The sequence below is a fragment of the Cygnus atratus genome, chromosome 6 (assembly GCF_013377495.2).
Source record: "Cygnus atratus isolate AKBS03 ecotype Queensland, Australia chromosome 6, CAtr_DNAZoo_HiC_assembly, whole genome shotgun sequence".
Taxonomy (NCBI): domain Eukaryota; kingdom Metazoa; phylum Chordata; class Aves; order Anseriformes; family Anatidae; genus Cygnus; species Cygnus atratus.
In genome coordinates, this window is record NC_066367.1 from 25,678,280 (window position 1) to 25,704,349 (window position 26,070).

Below are 26,070 nucleotides of genomic sequence, written 5' to 3' on the forward strand. Positions count from 1 at the left end.
GGCTGGGAATCACCATACAACTTACAAATAACAGGCATCCAGATACAACAGGCGCTATATCAATCCACAGGTAACTGCGAGGCAGTCAGACGGTTTTTTCCTCCCCTTTCTAATTGTTTCTAGAAATCTAAAACTACATTCCTACTGCTTCTGCTAAACTATCAGCCACCTAATTTGATTTGAAGTCCGTTAAAGAAAACTTGGCTGGAAAAATCATTAGTGATTCTCTTTGGTATTTATGGCACTCAGAGGAGAAAGACAGCTTGGTCAGGGTGTTGGCTTAGGCTGATTAGTAAATTGTTTGTCCAAAGAAATAACATAAACATCTAGAAGCATGTTAATAACAGTGCTCAAAAACATGTTAGATCATGATTTTTTTTAACAAATTGGGATGAACTGCAACAAATAAATATTTGCTGTACTCTAAAATGTCATTGAAGGCCGAACATGGAGTTCTGCTGGCCGGTTCTCTGAACTGCAGGCTGTACTTCAGAGCCAGTGTATCTACTTTTATAGTAATGCAAGGCTTTTGGGATGGCTGGTGTAGCTAGTAAGCACAGCTAAACAGACCAGAGCATCCAGTGGTTGAGGAGCAGAGAGTGTGGGGGGACCTGCCAGATCAGCGGCGGGACAGAAGTCCTCTCTTCCCACTGCATGTGTAGACAGCAGGAATAATCTGGCCAGCCAGCAGTGCAGGAGCCTTCTCTGGGTACAGCTGCCAGCACATTGAGGCGTGAGTGTTTCTGTTTGATCTACCCCCAGATGACTCCCGATGTGGCTCCTGCTTTCTCTTCTGGCAGCCTAGAGTAGTACTGCCGACTGCACTGACACAGAGCATCGCGTTGTCCTGCCGCATCGGGGTGGCCAAACCTGGCTACTCAGGAGTAGTGTGCAGGATGACTTGCATCAGTAGGGAAACAACCTCCCGTCACGGTAACATCTCCTGAAACCAGAATTCCTTTCTTTTTGCAGCTTCTAGGTTTTGTTAGAGTCTTGTAGATGTAGCCAGGAGGAGCTGAATGGAAAAGAGGAGCCAGGTTTCAAAGAAGTAACCCCCCCCACCCCACTGATCTAGCTAGGGAGAACAGGCAGGCTTTGGGTCACTGTGGACCAGTCTTTATGAGTTTTTGGTAAAATTTGCTGTTTCTACTCGAGATGTCCTCATTCTCCACATACAACCCCCTCTACCTGTTTTATCTCGCTCTGCTCTGGCCTCAGTGAACTGGCAGCAAGCTCTGCAGATTAATTGCACATTGTGTGAAACTATTTTCATTATTTTTTAGCTCTGTTAAAAGGTCATAACTGTGTCTTTGCCAAGTTTCATCCCATTTCTCCTCTTAACCACCCTGGCCTAACCCCAAAATAAATTTCCATATTCTGAAGAGTTTGTATTTCTTACTGAGGACATCAGACAATCTGAAACAGCTATTTTCCTGTTAGAGCATGTAGCTGTGTTTTTAGTCTATGATCAAAATGTATTGGTATGTGATGAAATACTATTAGGTTAAAAAAAATCAAAAATCAAAAAGCAGATCTCAGAAAACAGCTTGAGTGGTTTATTCAAAGTAAAGGCCAATTAAAGCAGTGCCTATATACGGTTAGGCTTTCAAAGGAAAAATACCTCTGTACAATGAGATTAAGGGCTTATAACATTTCAGAACTCCAGTGTTCAGAGATGACAGATGAAACGACTCAAGAAGCACCTACAGCTGGCTTATTCTTTGCATCCTGAAAATGTCTTTTTGAATTTTACCTCAAACTGAAGCCAGCAGGAGTTCAACCCCTCCATTTGCTGGTCTGTCCACACGAATGAATGGAGTAACACTTTGGGTTCTTGGGTTTGAAATGTGCTTTCAAAGCAGCCTGACATCTGTATTGCTAGAAAGAGCCCTGCTCCTGCCCACAGTAGTGGACATTACACCATTCACAGACACAGTGAAATCTAAATGTTGCAAACCTGAAATAAATGAGAATGGGCTTAAAGTGAGGAGGGGCATGAAGGGATTCAATAAAGATTAAGCTTTACCAGTGATGTACTCTTCCTAGGAAAACAAGGATTATTAGACTAGGGGAAAGTGATTTCTGCTCAGTCTAAGGCCTTATCTCCAAAAAGGGACCAGTATCAGGTAATTTGGAGGAAGGAGTGAGAACCCCAAAGTCAATAACATGTATTTCAGAGAAAAATCAGAGATACGCTTAATGCTCCGGCAGTGAGCCACAGGTTTTTATCAGCTCTGCCACATATTTAATGATAATCCCAACTAATATAACTGGGTTATTCTCATTAACCATATAAATATTGAGTCTTCTCCCTTTATTTAAATCCTTAATCTCATGATCCCAATAATATCTTCTGGTGTTGAGATTGGCAGTCTGATCACACACAGATCGAACTGTCTGCTCCATGATGTGGGAGCAGGATCCAAATATTGTCTTGTCTAGACAGAGCTGGGGTTCAAGCTTGCCAGATTTTCCAGCCATGTTAAATAAAGCCCATCTGAATTTTTCCTCCTGTACGACTCAGTTTTCCAGGCCCATGGAAGAAACTGCACTAAATAGCTCCCATTTTCTGTAAGTGCTTGTGAAATCATTTTACTAACCAGTTGCCTCAGCTACGAATTGTTGTAGAGGGGAGCATGGTGAATAACTTCTCAGAGCAGATCCCGGCTGGCTTAAAGAACACAGAGAGGAGCCTGTTCCTTTCTAGTTATTTTGAGAACAGGGCAGAAAGGGGACCTAATGTAGATGTCACCAACAGTGTCTCGAGAAAAATCCCACAAGCTGGAACATTTTAGTGGTTCAGCTTCTTCCTTGCTTTTGTTGGAGGTTGTCATAGACTGGCAGTGCGTACAGCAATAAGAAATACTAGATGAGCACAGGATTCCTCTTGGAGCCAGGCAGGTTAGCGAGGTGGGGTCCGGTAGTTAAATCTTTGTCCCCGTCTTGCAGGATCTTCTCTCATTCAGTGTGTCACCATGGCAAACCTTCTAGCACCTGTGTGTTTCGATTCATCCAGCCCAGAGGACAGGAAGATAATGCGTGTCCATTTTAGAACATTACTAATGCTCTACAAATTGCTTTGAGACCGGTGGATGAAAAGTACATGTGATCGTTGTTCTTGCCCCAGGAATGTGGAGCCCTTTTACCATCATTAGTAAGGCAAGTCCAGGGAAAAAGCCTACTCAGAGCCTAGGCAGTTAATTCATAGGGATATAACTATGGTTGGGTATGGCCCACACCTGGTAGCAATGTTATCTAAGCACAGGAGAAGAAAACATCCACCGGGCACCCCAGTTTCTGCCTTTTACAGCCAGTGAAATAATTATTGGGCTTGGTACATCCAGTTCCCTGAAAAGTATCAGCTGTCAAATGTTTCCAGTCTAACACCTCATCTGCACTGCCTGTGCTCTTTTGCTCTTTGCTAGCACAGTTGGGAATGGGCTGGAAGTCACAGATGAAATATTTTGGTGCAGGTTCAGACAGCAGCAGATATATTTGCTCAGTATGGTTTTTCTTCTCTTTCAATAAATAACCTCTGCTTTTGACTGAATGGGTACAAAGAAAGCCATGCTTAATTAGGCTAAAATAAGACAATATTTTACCAGCTTCCAGCATCCTTATCAACCTGGGCTACTGCGCCTTGGAGTAAAGTGTGCAACAGATGCATCCAGCGTGATCTCACAGAGAAATTCTTTTTTGTGTTCCGTCTTCTCAGCTGGGAGGATTTTTAGAGAAATGAAAGCTTGTTCATGTGTAATATAGGTCTGCGCAAAGAAGAGAATTCTGCCAGTTAGGATCTGAGATTTCTGCAGGACGGAGTTTTATTTAGGAGCATATTTAAGTACCTATGCAGTAAAGAGTGCGGCAACATTAGTGGTGTTATCTGGTTTAGGGCAGATGCTGTGTTCAGACTGCGCAGAGCAGAGGAAGGCGGAAGCAGAGGGGAGCAGGTGGATGCTCTCTTGTTATGTGAAATTCGGGTACAGAGCTGCTTTCTGGGTTAGATGCCAAATCAATCATATTCTGAAAACAAAACTCAATGGGAGAGGAGCCCGTACTTTTTAAATCGCATTTCCTCAAGAATTTCTGGTCCTTCACAGTTAAATATACAGTGGTCCTAATATTAAGTGGGATTGGGTAACTGTGCTGTACAGAAACAGGAATTACTTAACCCGCTAGGGCAGGGAATAACCAGCAGGGCTCACAGCACCACGTAAGGACAGGAAGAGGGCAGAGAGGCTGGCAAGCCTTCGTCTGATCAAAGGAAGCCACGAGACCTCTGTTCTCAAGGTGGGACAGTGTTCCTGGTGCACGGTCACCAGGACCGATCTGCTTCTGAGATACGAAGGGCTGAATCGACCCTGCTACGGATTTAAGCTCCGGTTCCTCTGTGCCAGGGGCTGTGTGTCGGATCCCCAAATCCCTGCTGAGGTCAGCCTGGCAGTACCCACTCCATCACCTCCGTGGCCTCTGCCGGGGCCAGGTGAGTGCTCCCGGGCTGGCTCAGGAGCACAGTCCCTGCACAATTCTCCATTCAGGAGCAAGCCCCAGACGCTGTGCCCATGCAGTCGCTTGTCTGCGGCCAGTGCCGGGGGGGTTTTGCTAAATGCCATTCTTCAGCAAGTTGATTTCCATACAGCGAATGAAAGGAGATGGTAGTACCTAATCCAGCTAAGCAAGCCTCTCCCTTTCCAGCTGATATGGAGTGCTTTTACACTGCTGAATCTTGCAAATGAAGTCTTCAGGGAACTGATCAGCAGCGTGGAGCGCTGTGAGACGGGGAAGCTCGCGGAGTGATTGCTGCTTACAGGAGAAGCGGTGTCTGCAGCTGGAGGCTCAGCTTAGCAGCAAATTATGATCTATTGGAGGGAGGAAAGCAAAGCAGCCGGGATAACCCAGCCGAGGTTGTTATTTTTTAACAAGTTCCCTTCTCTGTTTACAGTAGAATATAACTGCCTTTCCTCCCTTGGAGCCCGTGGGTGCCACTCACAAGCTCACATCCTCCTCTCGTCGCTGCTTCCAGAGCCCAGGGCAGGCAGCCCGGTGCCAGGCTCACCAGGCATCCCTCACCGGGGCTGTGGGGATGGATCTCGGGGCAAGGGGCTGCCACAGGCTGTGCTGGCACCTCCACTCCCTGCAGGTTGCCTTGGAAAGCCCTCGCCTCTACCCGGACTCGCTCAGCTGGCCTGACCTGCAGTCCACCGGTGTCAGGATGTGAGGCTGCAGGGGGAAGGAGAGGCTGTGGCTCTCTCCAGCAGCTCAGAGGAGATTTTCTGAACAAAGCCAATGCAGCCCTGTGCTGTCACCACTACCCCAGCACGGGATGACTGTCCCACTGTTTTGAGGACTGGCATGTGGAGAGAGTTTACTGTTTGTAGCAGCTGAGAAGATGGGTTTTGCTATTTCTCGCTGTCCTGGCCTGAAAGAGAAACTCCTTCCACTATGGAAAATCCTGAGCATGGAACCTCATGGTGGAAGGAAGCAACAGTCTGTCCAAGCATGAGATTCTCCTGTTGCAGAGAAGTTCCTGCTGTTTTCCTGCTACACCGGTTTGACTTTTAGTGCAGGGAGCCCCTCCGCCCTTCACCAGAGCTGTGTCTGGGTAATGTTGTCAAAGCTGCAGCAGTGATGGGAAAAGAAGGTCAGAAATATCATGAAAAGAGGGAGGATTCCTCCTCCAATTTAAGCAGAAAGAAAGAGCCAGTTGTGTAGCTAACACAGAGTCAGCCTGATGGATAGCATCCTACCAGAGACTATTTGTGCAGGACTGTGGTTAGAGAAGTAAGCAGCAAATTGGCCTTGCTCATGGAGACTGCTGGCTCCCTACAGCTGTGCACTGCTGCAGCGCTTGATGCAACAAATCTTGGTCCAAGTTAGAGCTAAAGAAGGTGCATTCCAGCTGCCATACAGGTACTTTTTTAATGTAATAAATAACCCCACAGTCTTCTTTTTCAAAGTTCCTTTGTCTCTGTCTTGTGTCCCTACAGGAAGAGTGTCAGAACTATGTCCGAGTGCTGATTGTTTATGGCAAGAAGGTTTTTACCTGTGGTACCAATGCCTTTTCGCCAGTGTGTTCCAGTCGTCAGGTCTGTTTCACCTCTTTTGCAGTGATGGAGGGGCTGGATATGTGTTCTGGGGAAGGCCAGTCATTGACAGGGCTTCATGGGTGAAGAGAATATGTTCCAAATGCAGTTGATCTGAAATTGTTTTGGGTTTTTGGCCCCGTTGGGGCAGGGGGTGGTGTGTCTGCAGGTGGGGAGCAAAAAACCCATGGTATGGTTGAGCCAGATTTGGACAAAGTGCTGCTCATGTAATCCTTGGGTATGCTGTTGAAAATGGGCAATACAGACAGGCTTAGCCGTGAGCACCTCCTGAGCTGAATACTTAAATGTTTTCTTCAAAATAAATGGCAAAACTCCCTTTGGCTTCAAGGGAGGCAGGAGCAGGTTCGGAGCAATGTTTATTTTTATATTTTTTAATGCCAGTACACATTCAGAAGGTACCTATGTAAGATTAGAAACCTGTGCTAGCGAGAGGAGCACCTGATTACTGTGAGTGGGTTGGGCTCTGCAGGCTTTATTGGCAGGGGAATTACCCTTCTTACAAGGTAGTAGGATCAGTGAGGCTCAGACACAACTTCTTACACTGGCAAGTGATGTGTGTAAAGATCAATTTACAGTCATCGCTGGCATTATTGTCTTATAGCTGCCTGTTTTTTTTTTACCATCAGGGCTTTGCTCGGAGGTACTCATGGGCAAACTGAATTCTCTGTGGCAGTACAAAAGCCAGCTGCTCTTTAAATTCTCTCCTCTCTCCTTTTAAATACAGGTAGGAAATCTTAGCAAAATCATTGACAGAATTAATGGAGTGGCTCGGTGCCCGTATGACCCCCGGCATAACTCGACAGCTGTGATTACATCACGAGGAGAACTCTATGCTGCAACTGTAATTGATTTCTCTGGACGGGATCCTGCTATTTACCGCAGCCTTGGAAATGTTCCCCCACTTAGGACAGCACAATACAACTCCAAATGGCTCAATGGTAAAGTCATGTGGGTCGTATCTGAGCAAGAGGTGTATTAAAGTCAACTTGGCAGGCCTGTAAATCCTTCCTTCTGTTTTCTTATTGGAATCCAGAGTTATGGTGGGGATGGGCTTCTGGTGCAATGATCAGTGCAGCTTAGAAGACATTTAAAAGTAGCCTGGAAGGATGTCAGAGGAGTTGATTTAGAATATGTAAAGTGGGTCTTACAGGCTACTTAATATATATATGGGTCTCTGTCTTCTGAGATGACCAAGTACATCCTTTTAATTAGAAAATCCCTCAACGATTTGAAGATCCAAGTTAAATAGAGCCTTATGTTGTTGACCCAGTTCTGCAATGTGTTGAGCACACTCTACTTCCACTGACTCAGCTGAAAATGGTTCGTTTCAGTACAAGATCAGTCTGAAAATGAGAAATTTCACAGCAAGTTATGTTACATGTAAACCCATGCTGTTGTGGATTTATAGTTATTAAAAGCAGCTGTTACCCCAGTCTGATAATACCCTGCATCAAGCAAGTTGTAGAATTTCAACCAGTAGTTCCTGCAGTAAGTCCGTATCCTCTGGCTGGGACAAAGCACATCTTGACTGAGCAGACTATAATGATGGAGACCCCAATATTTCCCCTCTCTCCTTTGGCCCAGGTAAGTTGACCAAATATTCAGAATATTTCTGTTGGATTTCAGAACCTTTCAATCAAGGATATGAACAGTGGGACCGTGCACTCTCTGGAAGTTAATGAGAATGAACTCAGCTTCTGCAGACACTCATATATAATGTTATATAGAGAGCAGGAGTTGTAGAAGAATGTCATCAGGCAAGACTATGAATTAGGACAATTAGTAGCATAGCTCATATACACTCATTAGAAATATGTGCCTCTTGTCTGCACATGAGTTAAGAATTCAGAAGGAAGTCACACGGGGGAACCTTGGAACAGAGAAGTTTAAAGAAGGACAAACAGAAACTGAGTTTCTAGTCTGTGGTTGGAAAAGCTAACATGACTCTTGGATTTACAACTTTGTGCAGTCTTGGTGACTTTGGAGTAAATTTATCCCATTCTGGCCACTTTTCAACAAGAAACAGAAAACCTGAAGATGATTCAGAGAAGAGCCATGGAGTGATTTGAAGCTTGGGAAGTCTGCCTCACAGTGAGAGACTTAAGGAGCTCAATTTATTTATCTTCCTGAAAAGGAGATAAAAGGTGTTTTGCACATGATATGGAAATACTTATACCGGGAGAAGATCTCTGGCAGGATAAAGTTCTTTAATCTAACAGACAAGTCATGACAAGAGCCTGTGATTGGAAGCTAAAACCAGATAATGTCAAATGGAAGAAGAAGTGCAGGTTGCAGCTGGGGCAGTCGTTAGTCATTTGAACAAGTCACTGAGGAAAGTGATGAATGTAAAGCCGTGTGACGCTGTCCTGTAAGATCAGATCTCCTTCAAAATATGCGATCTAATTCACCTGTTAGTTGTAGGATTTGATGGTGGAATTACAGGGTGAAATTCTCTGGTTCAGTATTAGATGGAAGGAAGGTTCAGGTTGGTGATCACAGCGATCCCTTTAAAGTTCACAGTTTGTCTGAAAGAGAAAGTTTGATCAGAGATGCTCTGCAGTGCCCTTCCCTCTGAACCATATTCTACTTCCCAAACCTTCCTTGCAGCACCATGAGTCTGCCTTCCCCTCTCTGCCAGACTGTTCTCCTTTCACTCCTGGGCTGCAGAATTAAAGAAATTGTGTACTTTTCTTTTCTCTTTTTCCTTTGAGCATTACTCAAAAATGAACATCGTAAAAGCACCTGTAAAACCAACAGGGTTTTTGTTGTTGTTGTTTAGTCACATATTATTAATTGGCCAATCTTTTCTCTTTGCCAGAGAAACTGTTGGGATGAAAGACTGTACACTTTAAAGCTTTGTTAAATAGCCAATTAAAATATTCATTACAAACCAACACCAGGTTCTTTTCCATCCTTGTGAAAATAATAACAATGATTCCAGGAGAAAAAGAATTAAGGAGAGCTTGCTTTGATATTGTCAGTTTGTGGCGTGGTTTTGTTTTACGGACATAAGATAATCTTTTGTGCCTAGAAACTGGAAAGGCTGTGTGATAAAAGCCAGATGTGATTGCGCTGGGAAAATAGGTTGAATGTTTCAGTGCAGCAGTTTGGGGAATTGGGCGGATGCAAGCAGCGTATTTAACACACCATAAGGTGCACTTCAGAAGAGAATAAGTAAAAGAACCCAATGGGAAGGCTTTATGTTGTAAAATAACTGTAGGTACAGAGGGTAGTCGTGCATATGCAAAGCGTTAAACTCTGCTTTCACTGCAGTCAGTAGCAGCATAGCCAATAAAGTGGGGAAATGAAGGGATTCTTCTATGATCTGAAAAATGGAGCTAGAGCTGTACCCCCATATATCATTATTCTCATCTACTGTTTTTATGTCTGCTGCTGACTCCAAACTCCCTGTGGTCGCAGCTTTGACAGCCTATGTAAAAGGAGCTGGCAGTACAATGCATTGGGCAAGTCACTGAGCACGGATTGATTTCTGACCTGTATAAATCTCTTCACATGTTTGTTTTTCAGAGCCTAACTTTATTGCTGCCTACGACATCGGTTTGTTCACCTACTTCTTTTTCCGAGAGAATGCAGTAGAACACGATTGTGGGAAAACAGTGTATTCTCGTGTGGCCAGGGTCTGCAAAAATGACATTGGGGGGAGATTTTTATTGGAGGACACATGGACAACTTTCATGAAGGCCAGGCTGAACTGTTCCCGTGCTGGAGAAATCCCTTTCTATTATAATGAATTGCAAAGCACCTTCTACCTTCCTGAGCAAGACCTGATCTATGGTGTCTTCACCACTAATGTGTAAGTTGCACTGGTTTTACTGCCCTTCTTCTATCCCCAGCAGTCTCAAACCAGCAATATCCTGATTTCTTAGGCAGTCCGAGCAATAATTTTTGAAAGATCCTTTGGTTTAACGCAAAGGAATAGATAGGTCTGTATTATCCATCAAGGCAACATTGCCTTTAGGACAATGTTTTTAGTCCATTGTTCATGGATGCCTCGAGTCCCTTACGGGTGACAGTACATTTCTAGGGTAACTTAATTTGATTTAAAACTGAGCTGTGACAGACTTCTGACTTTTTGTAGTGCCAATGCTACTTGTCTTGTTCACAGAGCTGGTATGAAAATGACCCAGTAGAAAAATAGATTTTCAGCCAGGTTTACTGCCTGAATGATCTGATGCTATTGTGTGAACATCGGGATTGGCCCTAGAAATGGACAGATACATATGCTTGGGAGAGAAGTATTGGAAGGAGGAAAATGAGGCAAATGGGATGACAACAGCAGGGACTGAAATCAACATAAACTGCTGAACAACATATTATAGAAGCAAGGTCATGGAGGCTACACAGCATTTAACATTTTCAAGTGGGTCTGTACCTCTGCTACAAACAGTTTGGGGTCCATAAATCAAAAGCAGTGTTGGAAATCTGAGGGGAAGGAATGATTTCTGAAACTTCATAATCACCTTTTCTTGGCTTGATATTGAAAAAACTTGTAATTGGAATGATTTAGTGTAGCTGTGAAAGCAGAAAAGAGAAGAGGAGTTAATTAAAAAATATATTAAAAAACTCATAATGTATTTTTTTAAGTCAGAAAAACTCAAATAACTTTTTCTCTGAAGCCCAAGGCTAGGATGATAAGTTTCAAGCTATAACCAGTCTGTGCGGTATTGAGTTTCAATAATGCATGCTCTCCAGGGGGGTGTTATCCTGATGTGTAAACTAGAGGATGAAAGTCTGAGTTAGTTACTCCACATGACAACCACTCAAAATATCTTTCTCATGCTGGTTAGCCAACTTCTTTGGGGCTTTTTCTGCAATAGAGAGTACTGTTCAATATGAATAATTGTCTGGTCCCAAGAAGCCCCACAGCAAACCAAAGAAGTGAAGCCTCTCTGAAGTACAGACCTTGGGTCTGTTCTCTCTGGCGTGGCAGGGCTTGAACTTCAGCCCTTGAAGCCACAAAGCATCAGACCCAACTTTTTAAGCTAGAGCACTGTTCGGAGTTTCACTATAAAAGTCAACAGATCCAAAATGATATTTCCAGCCTGTAAATGCCAAGAAGTAGGTAAGTGTTTGGCCACCCTCATTCACCTTCCACGTTTTGTTTCTGCACTACTGTTGCCAACATCAGCCAAAAGTGAGCCATTGGAGAAGTGACAAGAAAAAGGTTGTGGAGTCTCTTTGGTTGGACATCTTCAAAAGCCACCTGGACGTGGTTCTGGGCAACCTGCTCTGGGTGGCCCTGCTTGAGCAGGGATTTGGACCAGAAGACATCCAGAGGTCCCTCCCAACCTCAACCATTTTTTGATTTTGTGAAAAAATAATCATGAGCAAACACTGGACCTTGACTGTGGACTTCAGGGAAGTCTATCCTGGAGTCAAAAGGAGCATGAGTTCTTCCCCCAGAAAACATTTAAAGGCTGTTAGCCAAACTTCCTGAATGTGAAAAGGAAACCTGGCTACTGCTATGGGCAATTGAGATGAAACAACTTTTTTTTTTTTTTTTTTTTTTTTTTTATATCAGAGACACTTTTATGCCCATAGTGATAATGTTTTATCTATCCATTTGTCCGTTCATCCAGCCAAGAACGGAAATTGGAAATGAGAATAAAATTATTAATAAATGTACTATATTAATCAAATTTATATGGATTTTGTGTAAAACAGAGGAGACAGACCAGCTCTGGTTGGAACAATTCTTTTGTGCTGTGTCTGTCTCCCAGGTTTGCTAAAGCATGAGGCATGGTAAGTGTTACCCCTCTCTCCTTTGGATTGCACTTAAGTCACTCTTCTTACATTACTGGTGTATGTTCCCTCTGGTATCTTCTGAGGACAATATAATATGTAACATTTGTGTAATTGAAGAGATGAGTTATTGATAATAGCTGAAGCTAGATCAAGTAGCGTTTTGGGTCTACAACATGATGTTCTTTTGAGAGTTCAAAGAGAAAATGTTGCAATTTGTCATCCGACTAGAGAAATAATGGTAATTATTCTTTTAACTTCCACTGGGACTTATATCATGCTGCATGAGCGCTGCATACAAAGAGGGCTGATGTGCGCTCTACTCTGATTACCTTTATAATGGAATACTGATGCACCACAAAACTATTATTTTTTGTTTAAAGCTGTTTTTATTCTGGCAGGTTCATCTTTAATGCAGTTATGGTCATCTTATAACAAAGGGCTTTTAGTCTGTATCATACTTATTGGTGGTAACACCCATATAAAGATTTATTGCTTCATTTTAAATTATATCCTGCTAAATCAGTGGAAAAGAGAGCTTTTGGGGGAAGCTGTTGATGAAATATTTAAGAAGCTTTTATTAAAGTTTTTGGAGACTATGTTAAAGCCTCCTTGAACTTAGCTCACCTAGTTAGTCACAGGGAGCAGGAGGTGGAATAAAGGAGCTTGCACTTTCCACCAGGGCAACACAAGAGCCAGCTGGCCAAATCGATGCCACTGATTTGAGACTGGGATCTAGGTTTTTGTAGGGAGGGATGGGAAATATGCCAGGCCACAGATAGCATTATTTCATCAAAAGCCTCATTCCTCTATCAAAAGGAAAGGGCTATACTGTGGAGTCTTTAGCAGGGACCTAAAAAAATCCTTTTTTTTTTTTTTTTTAAGTGTTTTTGTTAGACTATCAGGGTTTTATTCTTTCTTTTCCTTTTTCATTTTCCTTCTCATTCTCTTTTTTTTCCCCTGTGTGCCTCAAGGCATTTACTTGTCATCCATCATTAGCTTTGTCTTAAGAGCTGCCGTCTGTGAGCATGCACTGCGTCAGTGGTGTTCAGACAGAAGTGGAGAAAGGTTCGCCTGGCGCTGCTTTGACACGTTCAAAGGGAGCTACTCCATCACTCGGGGGGTGGAAGGGCAGGGGCAGGAGTGGAGAGTGGGAAGGCAAAGCAAGAAGTTCCTCCTGACGTTGTATTGCTCTGAAGAAATATGCTGTGAAAGGATCTGGCCTTCTACTTTCCTGCCTGGGACTATGGAGCAAGGCTTTTTTTTAATTTATGTTTTTTGTGCTAGAGATTGTAATTATTGGTTTAGTAAAAGAAATTGTTCTTCTCAGAGAATTCAAACTGCTTTAATTAGCAGCAAGATACATACAGCAGGGCTTGGGTTATTTAAAAGGCACTGTGACGAGTCGGTTTCCTGTGCTAGCCCTATTTTTAGTTTTATTTTGATATCTTTCTCTCTAAACATTGTTCTTTTCCTTTAAAAAATGGGAGAGCTGGGAGCAGGTTTTGAATTTCAGGTAACCATTTAGCAACTGGCCCTCTCTGGACCTGCTTCATGGAGATGCCAACTCGTCAGGGAGGTGCACTTGAACCCTGTGGAAGCAAAAAGCGCTGAGCCTGCTCAGGACCCTGCAGAAATGGGCCCTCCATGGCTGAAATGGGCCAGCAAAGGCCAGTGGATCTGGGTGCAAGTCTGCCCTGGCAGCATCACCTCCCTGTGACAAATTCCCTGCCAAAGAGTCCTTCCTGCGGTGGCATTTCTCTTGCTGTGCCTGCTCTGGCTGGTGCGTGCATACGTGGGGAGCAGCCTGCCCCAGACGGATGCTGCTCCCGGCTGGGAGCACGAAGGAGTAATCACTGAAAACAGAGGCTTGCACGTATTAGCAAGACATTTTTGCCTGCTGAGCTGCCGTAACAACCAGCTTGGTGTGCACTGTCATTCTGTCCCTCCCCCTGCCTGTGTGCATGCTTGTGTATACTTACAAATAATACATATATATATATATATATATATATAAACATTAGGGGATATATTTTATAGCTGAAGATTTCAGGAGGCTGTAGAAACAGGCTTTCACCTTGAGAAACACCAGGAGATTAAAAATTATGTTGTTTGTAATCAATCAAGATAGATGGGGTGGTAAAAAAATAAAAATAAAACCAGACGTAAATAATCCATGCAAATTAAACTGTGTTCACCTTTCATGTCAGAACTACTTCCGTGGCCCTTAAATCACAGGCATTTTAAAACCAAGCTTAAAATTCATTCTCAAAAATTGTCATGCAATTCATTTGCATTTTACAATTTATTTATTTATTTTTACTCCCTGTGAGATTGGTATCACTGTACGTCTACCTAGCAATTTACATGTATTTTGTCTGAGTGAAGCTTGATGTCTGTTATGATGAAAATGTCAGTGTTCTAATGATTAAATTGATTTTTTCTCCCCTTTTCCAGAAACAGCATAGCTGCCTCAGCAGTGTGTGCCTTCAATCTGAGTGCCATTACTCAGGCATTTAACGGCCCTTTCCGTTACCAAGAGAACCCCAGATCAGCCTGGCTGCCGACGTTAAACCCCATCCCAAATTTCCAGGTACTGCTTCTGCCCTTCAGTGTGCTCCAGTCCTTTTAATGTTCTGTCACTCCACTGGGTTGATTCTTAGGGGGCTTATTTTTCCAGGAAGACCCACAGTGCAGATAAACGATATTTTTCTACCTTCATGAGTATCTTGGTCCGTGGAACTCCTTGCCACATGTTACTGAAACCATGGGATTTATGGGAAAATTTAAGTGTTTTTACACATAAGGATGTTCAGAGCTTTTATAAGAATGGAGAGTTCAAAATATATGTGGGCCATAGGTGGTCTTCTAGGTAAAAATTTTGGGGGAAAGCTTTCCTGCAGGATATATCACTGGAATGTCCCCACTGAGAAAAGCCTTGCAAACCACTTTCTGAAACAAGCAATACTGGCCTGTGGTGCGAGCTGCATCAGGTTGGATGGACCCAAACTCTGACACAACAGGGAAAATCCACTCTTCCTACCCTCTTATTTCTGTTACACTCATCACCGATATGTGAACTCTGAGCATATGGTCCTCACAGGGGACATATCCATACCAAAGCTTGCGGATTCAATGACTGTAAGCTGAAGCTGACAAAGTCAAACTAGAATGGAGACAACCGACATTTTAAAACAAGAAAGGTAATTAACTACTCTGACTGCGTAAGGATGTGATGAATTTTCCATCACTTAATGGGGCCCTGAAGGCAGCCAGTGTTTCTGTGTGAGATGGATGTCTTTCCAAGACACGATAGCTCAGCCAGAAGTTATTGACATGTTGCAGAAGTAAGCAGTGGAAGAGGCCAGATGGTCCTTCTAGCCTTAAAAATCTTTGGTTTTATGAATGTGTAGTTTTCCAGGGTTATGAGTTAACGCCAATTTGAAATTTATAGAACATGATAGTTGCTTTATGCCCAAATTCAGTCACTGCAGCACAAAGTATGAATTTGCGAGCCCCAGACAACCTGAGTCCTCTGAAGTGTGAGCCCATTTTACAGCTCAGCCCCTTCCCACCTGGGGAATCCTAGGGAAGGCAAACTCATCTTTCTGTCCTTGCTCCTGCACAGTGAATCCTTTCAGCCTGATTGTGTGAATCTGGTTCTGCTTTATAATGGCAAAGGTGCTGAGGCTGCCTGCAAATGCCATCTGCCTTCAAAGTGGTGATGTCAGGGACTTTCCAAAAAGGACTCTGCAGTCGGCTGAGATCACTGCAGGAGCAGATGGGAGGCAGGTCCATGCTGCAGGCAGGGACACGCTTGTGTTCCTGCTGAGGAACCTGACTTTCTCCCCCTGAATTCCCTCACAGCACTTGAGTGAGGGCTTCAGCCTCTACAATGTGGGACAAGTTCAGGCTCTTGATCACCCCCTCAGCTTGCTGCACTCAAAACCAAGAAACAAAGCTTTGCTGAAGGCCCAACCGTGTTAAACATGACCAGGGCTTTTTTTTTGTTTTTCCTTCTTTTTTTTTTTTTAAATTTAAAGGGAATATTAAGGTTAACTAAGAATCAAAGACTTTCTGTCTCCTGCTGGACTAACCCAGGAGGAATAGAAGAGGACTTTGGAAAGCATTTCCATGTAGTGAAAAGTATCAGATAAAATGTGGAGTGCAAAGATTGCAGCAGCAAGATGAAAAAAAAGGGTCAGGGAAAAATAAGGAAAGGAAAAGGAGGTATGTGGCAGACAAAAGGAAGATTGCAAAAGAGATTAAGATGTTTTTCAAGTACAGGAGGAACAGGAGGTCAGTGAAGGGCCTTTAGGAGATGACAAGGGTAATTTAGTGACAGAAAGAGGCAGATATTGCAAAAAAATTAAATTAATTTTTTTGCCTCAGTGTTCACAAAGGAGGATGAGGGAAGGATGCCAGATTTTTTTTTTTCTTGTGGAGAGGAAGGAGAAATACTGAAGGATATAGAGGATCAGGGCAGTGCAGATAATCAGGAAATTAGAACAAAACAAAATAAAACCAAACCAGAGGGATGCTGTGTCAGCACACAGGCTGCCAATAGCCCAAAAGGATTATCAGTGACTTGATGAGAATAGAAAACAAAACCAACAATGACATTCCTGCCACTGGGACTCCTCCTTCAGTGATGCTCTAGAAAGAAATGAGAGTGGAGAGAAAAGCATCCAAAGCAAGGCAGGAGTGTAAACCAGAAGGGGTACAGGAGACAGGAGAAGAGATGCAACTAAAAACCCTTTAAAACTTGGGATGAGACACTAATGAAAGAAAATGACCTTTGCAAAAAAAATGGTATTAAAACTCATCTGAAGACATATCAAAAAAAAAAACCAACCCACACTGATACTTCCTTAGTCTGGGTACTCGGTCCAAAATGCTAAAGCTAATAAACAAATGGCCATGTTCGTAGATGATGTGAACTAGCATCACCCTGTTCACTTAATTCACACAAGCTCCAAGATATTGGTGGTGGATTTTTGGACAAACCAAGTTGTGCACAACTGTGACAAACATGCTTGTTGCTGAAATGAGTTCTTAAAGGTTTGACAATTGTAGGACTTAGTACACCAGCTGTTAGGATTCATATCGACTGTGTAAATGTGAGCTAAATTCCTGTGAGCTCATTTTAGCACATCGTAAGAGAAGCTCCACATGGTGCACCTCTGAAAGGCAGCCACACTGCAGAGTTGCTTTGATGCATATTGAGAGCATGCACATGGGAAATTTGTACACTGCAGCTGGGATGCTGTAGATCAACATCCTAATTTGCAGTATACCAACTTCCCTTCCAAGGAAAGACCAAGCACCTGGACCCAAAAAGAAAAAGAAATTTGTGTGTGTTGTTTTTTTATCTTCCTACTGAAACTGTGAGGATCAGTTAACGAGAGGTAGGCCTTGAGCTGGTGTTTAAAAGACAGAAGATAAACTACCGTCTTCCCCCCTGTTCTGTATGGACAGGGCGTTGAGTCCTATCCCCATGCACCCATTGATGCTGGAGGGTGGATTCACACAGGTCAATCTGCCATGGCCTGTGAAGACAGAAGAGCTGTGTGTGGGGAGGGGGCGGTTAGTGCCTGACCTGCCTGGGTTAAAATGAAGCTGGAGGGGTCTGTTCAGAAGAAGGAACGTAAGAGAAAAACAGTGTGGTGAGATGGGTTCTTTGATGAAAAACCAACCAGTTTTTCAATTTTTTTAACCTCTATTTTTTTGCACATTATACAGACTGAGACGCCAGGTACAGTCTGAAGATTATTTGAAGTGCTCCAAGGATTTATTACCACAAAAACTTCCTTTCCATTGCTAGCTTTAAATCTCTCTTTAATTCTTTTTTTTTCCCTCCTTAGTTTGTTAACGCCTTTTGCCCTTTGGTGTGCTGGCTCCAGGGCATCACAAGGGAATGAAACACCACAGTGATGGTCAGTGAACTGGTTGGGAGAAGCATTTTTAGTGGACTACAGGCCAAAGCTAGCCATTACCCAGGCTAAGGGCCTGGTCCTGGGCCCCTTCACACAGACCTGCCTCCTCAAAAAATCACCAGGGCATGGCTGGTTGAAATCAAAGCATTTCAGGGTTTGGTCTTGGGCTACTGGCGTGGGGAGAAAACACAGGTGCTGAAGTTCAATCTTCCATGTTTAGTGTGGGACGCTGAGTGATGACAGCCCTAACGAGAACCTGACGGAGAGAGTCCTGCAGGACGCGCAGCGCCTGTTCCTGATGAACGACGTGGTGCAGCCGGTCACCGTAGATCCGTATGTGACTCAGGACAGCATTCGATTTTCCAAACTGGTGGTTGATATTGTTCAGGGGAAGGATACTCTCTACCACGTGATGTATATCGGGACAGGTAAGAGCACCAGGGCTTAAGAAAGTTGCCTCCATTTGCTTGTAGACTTAGCAGCCCTGGGAGCCCGGTCATGGCACCATTACACAGTAGTCATTCAATATCATTTTGGCACAAAACTTCATGAAAGTTAGCTTGCCTGACTAAATTAGAAGCAGGATGGAGGACTTGAAGCAGAGTCCCAAGTGAATGGGCCATAAATCTACAGTGTGTTTGAAAATAACAATAACATTTTTCCTCCTTTTATAAAAACATGTTTCAACTGATCAGCCTAATACATAACAGTGGGAAAGAGCAAAGGTTGCTAAAATGTTCTGTGGTTTTATGCACATAAGTTGCCTCTCTGCGCTATGATATACTCATCTCTAAATAATACTTAACTTCTAGGCTTGCCTGAGGTTTTAATTGTTTGTGTTTGCATTTCCACGTGCCTACTGGGGTACAAGTCCCTGTGCTTTCAGGAATGAGCATGTGCTCAAATGTGATGCAGATGGGGAAGCTGAGGCATGTGTGCTTTTGTGCACAGCGAGGCAGTGGTATTATTAAGTGGGTGATTTGGATTTCTTAATTTCTACTGCCATCCTCTAATGAGGAGGACACACTGCCTCTTCTGAAAGGCAGAGATCTCTTGGATAAATGAAAGATGCTAAAGAAGGACAAAGTGTTACAAATGGTTGTTTTAGCCCATATCCATTCTAATCATAAAGGTTAAATTAAATAGTTAGATTAATCAGAGCATATGGCCAGCCTCATGGGTATAATGTTGTTATCCTCTATGGCAGAAGCTTTGACTTTAGAATAAGATGGATTGTCTCCATAAGTGTTAGTTTAATCTCAGATCTGAATGCAGAGTCATTGCTTCATTCTCGTGTTACCATCTTCCCAGACTGTGTCATAATTTATCTAACTTTTACCTCCACTTACTTCAAAAGTGATCATCTTTGATGTCTTTTAGTAATGTTCCCACTGTGGGAGCCTCACTGGACATTGATTATAATGAGAAGATTGTACTAACATGGAAATATGACATGGTTCTGTTATTTTGATATCTTGATACTTTAAGCAAGGAGTCTCAGTTTCAGAGCCAGAGAGCTGGGATCATTTCTGCCTCACATCACTTGTGTGGAAAGGTCTTCTGCCATTAGATCAGATTCTTATTCATTGCATTTTGGCCCTGGTTAGTGGTGACCAAAGATGAAGCTCTGCTGGACCTGAAATGTTTAACCCATTCAAATGCTTAAGCAGAGACAGCCCTGCTCAGAGGCAGCCCTGAACACAAAACCCAATCCTCAGAAAAAACAAACCCAAAGTTGTTCTCAGACTTGGCCTCAGTCTTGTTCCACCCTTAAGGTTCTGCTAAGTGAAAAAAAAAAAAAGTCTTCGCATAGCAGCCAACTCCAGTGCTGTAAATTGCTGAGCTTTGGCACCAATACAGAAGTTATCTGGATAGAAAGATTGAAGTTCAAGAACAGTCGGGACTGACAGATGTCTTCTGGGGTTTTAATGAAAAACAGTGTGGTTACCCCCTTTTCCCCAGCATAGATCTCCCACACTTTATCGGATCTTTAAATTGTTTGGTTAAGAGCACTGTGAACACAAATGTATATGTTTCTGCATATGCACTGCTGATGCCATAACATCCCCTCATCGAGCTGGCAGGTTGGCTTCTTCCAGGAAGAGGATCAATTAGACCCGTGACCCATGGAGTCATTACAGAGGCCTCTGAGATTTCCAGCAGGGCCTCTGCATCTGTTGTCATTTGTCATGGCATCACATCATACCGATCTGCTCCATAAACCAAAAGAAATATAGACATTGAGGCACCAGAAATGATCCCTGCTATCTCAGGTCACCTTGCTGTACAGCTCACTGGTAACAGGACCGGACTGATTTTGGCCTCAGTGCTCCAACTGGGAAATATTTCCAGGTACTCACTCTTCAGATGGTTCATATCTTTCTGGTTTGCCATTAAAATGCATTCCCAGATGGTTTCTCTGATGTCTGAGAACTGCTGAGGATTGTAACCATGTAGCTGGGGCACTCTGTACCACAGGCAGCAGGTGTGTTAATATTTGAAAGTGACACAGAACCAGGTTTAAAGCAGTTGTATAAAGATGACATTAATATTTCAGTCTTTCGGTAGGTGTGACGTGAAGTCAATGTCTCCAAAATTTACTTGTGCCTTGTTTCTTGTTCCAATAGAGTATGGCACCATCTTGAAGGCCCTTTCTACCACTAACAGGAGCCTGAGGAGTTGTTATTTAGAGGAAATGCAGATCCTTCCTGACGGACAACGGGAAGCAATCAAGAGTCTCCAAATCCTGCACAGCGACAGGTCACTCTTCGTGGGCTTAAATAATGGAGTGCTAAAAATTCCTCTGGAGAGATGCTCCATGTACAGAACAGAAGGGTAAGCAAATTTACAGCTCTGATATATTCCACTTCAACTTAAACGAAAAGCACCAGGGAAACGTATTCCAGTCTGATTTGGTGTAGAATGCCTTTTTTCATCACTGCAAGACAAAAGACACCGTTGAAAGTGCATCTCCTGATAAATACATTCATGACAGGCACAGCGAGAATAAGCAAATTTTTTTTTTTAGGTAAATATTAATTAATCTTCATCAGAAATTAATTGTATTTTTACCAAGGAGGGACTGGCAATATTTACTTTTTTTTTTTTTTATCTTGACATTTCACTGTTGATTTGTTGATTTTATTAGCTCCATGTGTTTTTCTGGCTGTAGGGCTGCAGGTTTCTGAATTTGGGTTGCAGCCAGCCTATTCTTGCTTATCTGAGTGATCACCTCTCAAACATCTGATGAGGCAGGGCTGGGCTGCATGGCCACTTCTCATTGCTTTTGGAACCCAATAGCTCATTTCAAGTAAGTGCGACACCTCCTACACCTGGATAGATTCTGTGTCTTGATTGCACCTTTTAAAGGGAGTAGGAAAAAAATTTTTAATTGTCAGCCCTGGCTCCAGAGCAGTTCTCCACCCAGAAATGAGTGCAGAAGGCTTTTGGATCTGAACAATATCCCCCTTTTTAGCAGGTGAATCAGTGTGATACCAACTGATTGAGACATATGCTCCCTGAGAGTGTAGTGGGGTCTGCTGTGGGTAATTGCATGTCTACATCTCTAAAAACACTCTTCCCTCTACTCTCATGCCTTTGCCCTGCTCTTCTTGATGAGAGTTTTGTCTGAAACTGATGTCCTCTGTGCTAGACAAGAGGAAGGAATTTGCTAGCACTGTCTAAATAGACTCCCTCTTTCATGGCCTAGTGCAAGATGTCCCTGTTCTCTGGCCAAAAAAGTGATACAGAAAATGTCACCATCATTTTATTTTCAAAAAGTAGGGTTTATGTATCAGCTTGTACCAAATTCATGTCTGTCTAAATATAAAAATGCTAGCTCTTTCTGTTTTTGCTGAACCTCTTAATTGCCCTTTTGGAAAATGCAACATGGTCATTACTGCAAGTTAGACTCAGAAGTGTTTAATGTGTAAAGGTTTAGCAGCTTATACAGAGAGGCTGACACAGAAGTGTTTAGTAAGAGAATCACAGCTGGAAAATGCCATCCCATCCTTAGCCCTTAAAAGCAGAGATTTGAAAAGGTAGAACATAACAGCTGTCCTCTTCAGGCTGTCCTGGAGAGTTTCAGTTTCAGAATATTTATGTGTGTATACATATATATGATCCAGTTTCAAGAGAAATGAGTTCTTCCTTTTCTTTCTTTTTCTAATCTTAAGTTCAACTTTCCGGTAATTTATAGATCGTGTCCCAGTTTCAGCCTGTGTAAGTACTCTGTGTGACAGTTCCATTAAAGCTCAAATGGGTGGAGGTTTGCTCAACTGCCTAAAAAAGGAACAAGCAGGAAAAAAAAACAACAGTGGTTGGAGGGTACCTCACAGGAGCACCATCTACTTAGGACTTGAAGGCCAGAGCATTATCGCCTGGTGGTAAAACTTTATTCCAGCATGACTAGTTTCATACTTCTAAGCAATGTAAGCCAATCACTGGTCTGTACCACATGAAGTGTGGTCTTCAGACAGCATGGTGGGTTGCATACACTTGGCAATGTGGGAGGTCAGAATTTGCTGAATTCCAATGCTGGCAAGTTAGTGTGCTTGTGGAGATTGTGATGGACCCTTTGCTCCATGGCTGAGTCTTGTGGAGGGGCTGTGCATTTGAAAGAAGGAGGAAGAAAAACGAAGGAAGCTTAGGAAAGCCAAGGAAAGCTGGTATTTATGTATTTGTTTGATAGGATGTTTGTGATATCATTATTAATTTTTAAGCTCAGCTTTTTCTGTAGGAAATTATTCAACTGATTTTTTTCAGCTGCGAATTTTGGAAACCTTTTTCCCCTTAGCATCCTGGCTACACAGGTGATAAGTCAACTTGCCCTCCTTTGTATTTCTTTCCATGTTGAACTATATTGAGAGGGATGTTTTAATTTCCTCCAGTGCATTCCACCTGGCACTTCTCCTGGGCTGTGATTTATTGCTTATTGTTGTGTCGATGCTTAATACATGCCAATATACAGCTACCACGGAAGAAAGGGCTCCCACCCCTGCAACACCCCCTGCTTACTTTTTTGTCATGCTGTGACTTCTGGACTGTCCTCCCTGAAAAGCTCTGGTTTCAGCAGTTTTTATAATCTGATTGTTTTGATGGGGGCTCAGGAAGCTTTGAGCTGAGGGAGAATTTGTGCCTCCCAGGCAGGAATACCGCATCACTGTTTATTTTCTTTGGCTCTGCCTCACGTTATCAGGAAACTTTGCAGCCTTTTACACCCCGGGGGTTGATGTGGGTTCCCGATTGCTGACTTAGAGCTCTTGCCTTCACCCTGCCTTCTCCCTGCAACAGGCAATCATGTATCGAGGGGAAATTGATTCCAGAATCAATCCTGTCCAGCAATCGTTGCTGTTGTGTTGCTTTAAACCTTGGGGCTTGTTACCAAGGCTCAGAGAAGGGGCAGAGGAAAAAGCAGAAGCGAAGGAAAGAGATGGAAAGAGAAAAGGATTTCTGCCATCTCCTTTACTATTTCTTTATTGACACAGCACCAATTTAGTCTCTTAAATGGTGACCGGTAGCTCAGCCCCATGTCTTGATGTAGTTCATTGACCCAATATATTTCTGGGTGTCTGAGCAGTGCTTTGTGTTTGCCTACTGACCTGTCTCAATCTGTCTTTTCAGAACAGCCAGTCTTAGCAGCAGGGCAACAGGAAGACATCTGTAATGTCAGCTGCCCAAATTTACAGGCTGGACTTGGCTGCAGGGACCTTGCTTGTTTGTGTGTTTTCCTGTTGTGCTTCAGTATGCCGTTCCCCACTCTTGCTGGAGAGTATTAGGAAGATGTCCAAAGCGAGCAAAACCTGCAAGCCCTTTGAACGTGCAGTGTGTTTTGAAGGCTGCTTTGCTGGGTGGTAGCTTGGCTGTGCTTGCTGCTGGATTTTGCATGGCTTTGAAATCTTTTTAACCTGCCTGCAATTTTCAAATGAGCTTGAATTTTTACCTCAAGTTGCCCTCAAGCTTTGGGGAGCGATATTTGGAGAGCCAGCATTGCAGCTTTGTCACCGACACCACCGTATCTCTAGAATGTATCTGAACAAAATCCTGGATTTGAATTGTAGAGGGGTGAGGACTAAAGATCTGGACCATTATTTTCAGGTGGGGCCTATCTACAGGAATTGTTTAGTAATATTTTCAAAGGGTAGGATGAGATTATTAATTTTAGGAATTGCAGTCAGACAGGTAGTAAAATGAAGCTGCCTGTTTAGGGAGTATTTTGTGATCTGTTTGTAGTGCCCCTTTGAAGCATCAGGGCCACGTGCCTCTGTGCACCCTGAGGCCGGCCTCAGAGTGATATTGTAGCTGTTTCTTTATTACACATTCAAATGAACAGAAGAAAGTGTGTTTGGGGTTGAGACCAGAGGGTCTCTTAAATATTCTGCTTTCTCAGTCCTGAACGGTTTGTCTTAATGCACTTAATGATGATATTCATTCTTTCCTCTTCCTTCTTCCAGTTTGCATAAAACCTGCAGTTCGCAGGTTTGGGATGCAGTTTGGTTGCACAATGAGGTTTTGAGAATAGTTTGGATGGTCTGTCCTCTCCCCCTTGTGCAGTGCTCATGTGTGGGTATCCCATCAGGCTGAGTATAACCTTAGGTCAACCTCGTAGCAGCGGAGATGCTCCTGCTTCTGAGGCCATGTGGAGCGCCAGATCCTCTCACGTGCAACTGTGACAGTCTGTCATTTGAACTCTGCCTGCTTTTTTGACCCTGTTCCAGGGAGTTTGCTGTTGAGTTATGCTGAGCTTTTGCCCTCCTACTTGGCCTAAATTCTGTTGTGCATCCCCTCTGGCCATGGTGCTTAATGCAAAGCTAGCAGAAATGACTCAGCTGACAAGTACTCTTATTTGCTGACTTGAGATCTGTGTGAGAAACAGAACTCACCTCTAAATAGCTCTGGAACCGTGATCAGACAACTAAGTACGTGTAGGTGAGTAACTCTCGAAATGGCTCCAGGGACTTTTTTGGAAGAAAAGGGTCAGCAGCCTCAGTAATGAGGCAGTTTTTTGCCCTCCTTCTCCCTTTTGTACCTGCCTTCCAAAGTGCAGAACTGCAATTCCAAACAAGGTCCTTGTACCACTTCCATACCACCCTTTAAGGGATCTGAGATATCAGCTGGGGCATTGCTTTGGTGTTTACTGTTGTTGCTATTTTCTTCTTTTTTTACTCCTTACCTGGTACAAAATCCTCTGTAACAAAAGAATGAAGCATTTGAGTTTAAGACTGCAAAAACAGACACAAAAGTACCAGATTTCAGGAGTGAAAATGTTGGGGAACTTAGTTGGATGAATAATACGGTCTGGGAAGAGACCTTAATATTTCCAACTTTCAGGGAAAGAGTGAATTGAATATGGGCTGGAAATCCTGACCTCTTCAGAGTGACAATAGTTCCTCCAAGGAAAACAACTAACGATCATTGGGTAAAAAGCATGGGAGAGAAAATGGTAAAAGTGGTAGGGCAGGAAATGAAGACTGTTGTTGAGTGCAGCCCAGCAACTAGCAGATCACTGAGGTGACGTTGATGCTTTATTATTAATCAAAGACCTTGAACATCCATCTCTTCTGAGCTGAGGCTGGCCCAGATTTTGTTTTGAAAATATCTCCTGGAAAGTTTTAAGAAATATCTAGCACATTGAACATCCTTTTAAAAACAGAGGCAGAAGGAAAGGTAAGATCCTATGAAAATGTTGTTATAACGCTTAATCACTGATTTCCATCTGCTTTGGCTGATTTGGCCTCTCCAAGGTTAAGGAAATTAGCTAATTATTGTGCCACCAATAATTCTGCAAAGCTCTGGGAGACTTCATAGGCAGACAGGAGAGTATTCACCCCAATCTTTTGTTATCTCCAGTGTCCAATAATACATCAGAATAAATCACTAAACATCTGGTTTGGCATTCTGGTTGCATTTAAGTAAATAGCAAGACTCCCACTGACAGAGAATGAAGACATCATACAGAACCATGATCACTAAGGCTCTTGGAAAGAATAAAGTTTGGTAGATGAAATGGATTTGTGTTCTTTAAATAGAAGTGCAAAATTATCCCAAAAACACATTTGCATCTGCTGTAGCAGGCAATTACTCCCATTTTCTTTAATGTAGCTGCTTATATATGTAAAGCTAAGCACATCCATACTATTTGCAGGATATGGACCTCTAAGATTGGAGGGGATGGTACAGGTCTAAGGAGAGTGATTGAAGAGCTTCACTTGAACAGTTTAGGAAAGGGATGTGGCCATGTGTGTCTGAAACTGAGAAAGAAGGTGGCA

The 26,070-nt window shown here is 43.1% G+C and overlaps 1 protein-coding gene across 6 annotated transcripts in view; it reads left to right on the plus strand.

The window, feature by feature from the left end:
- The window catches only part of SEMA5B (semaphorin 5B), a 274,579-nt gene that overhangs the window by 193,451 nt on the left and 55,058 nt on the right, over positions 1 to 26,070 (plus strand). For all 6 annotated transcript variants that reach the window (XR_004777167.2, XM_035536719.2, XM_035536718.2 and 3 more), the window contains 6 exons: positions 5,988 to 6,086; positions 6,829 to 7,042; positions 9,633 to 9,918; positions 14,325 to 14,460; positions 18,024 to 18,231; positions 20,431 to 20,638. Coding sequence is in view for 5 of the 6 variants with exons in the window: in XM_035536719.2 (XP_035392612.1) it covers positions 5,988 to 6,086; positions 6,829 to 7,042; positions 9,633 to 9,918; positions 14,325 to 14,460; positions 18,024 to 18,231; positions 20,431 to 20,638 (1,151 nt within the window). In the remaining variant the exon portion in view is untranslated. The remainder of the gene's footprint in view (positions 1 to 5,987; positions 6,087 to 6,828; positions 7,043 to 9,632; positions 9,919 to 14,324; positions 14,461 to 18,023; positions 18,232 to 20,430; positions 20,639 to 26,070) is intronic.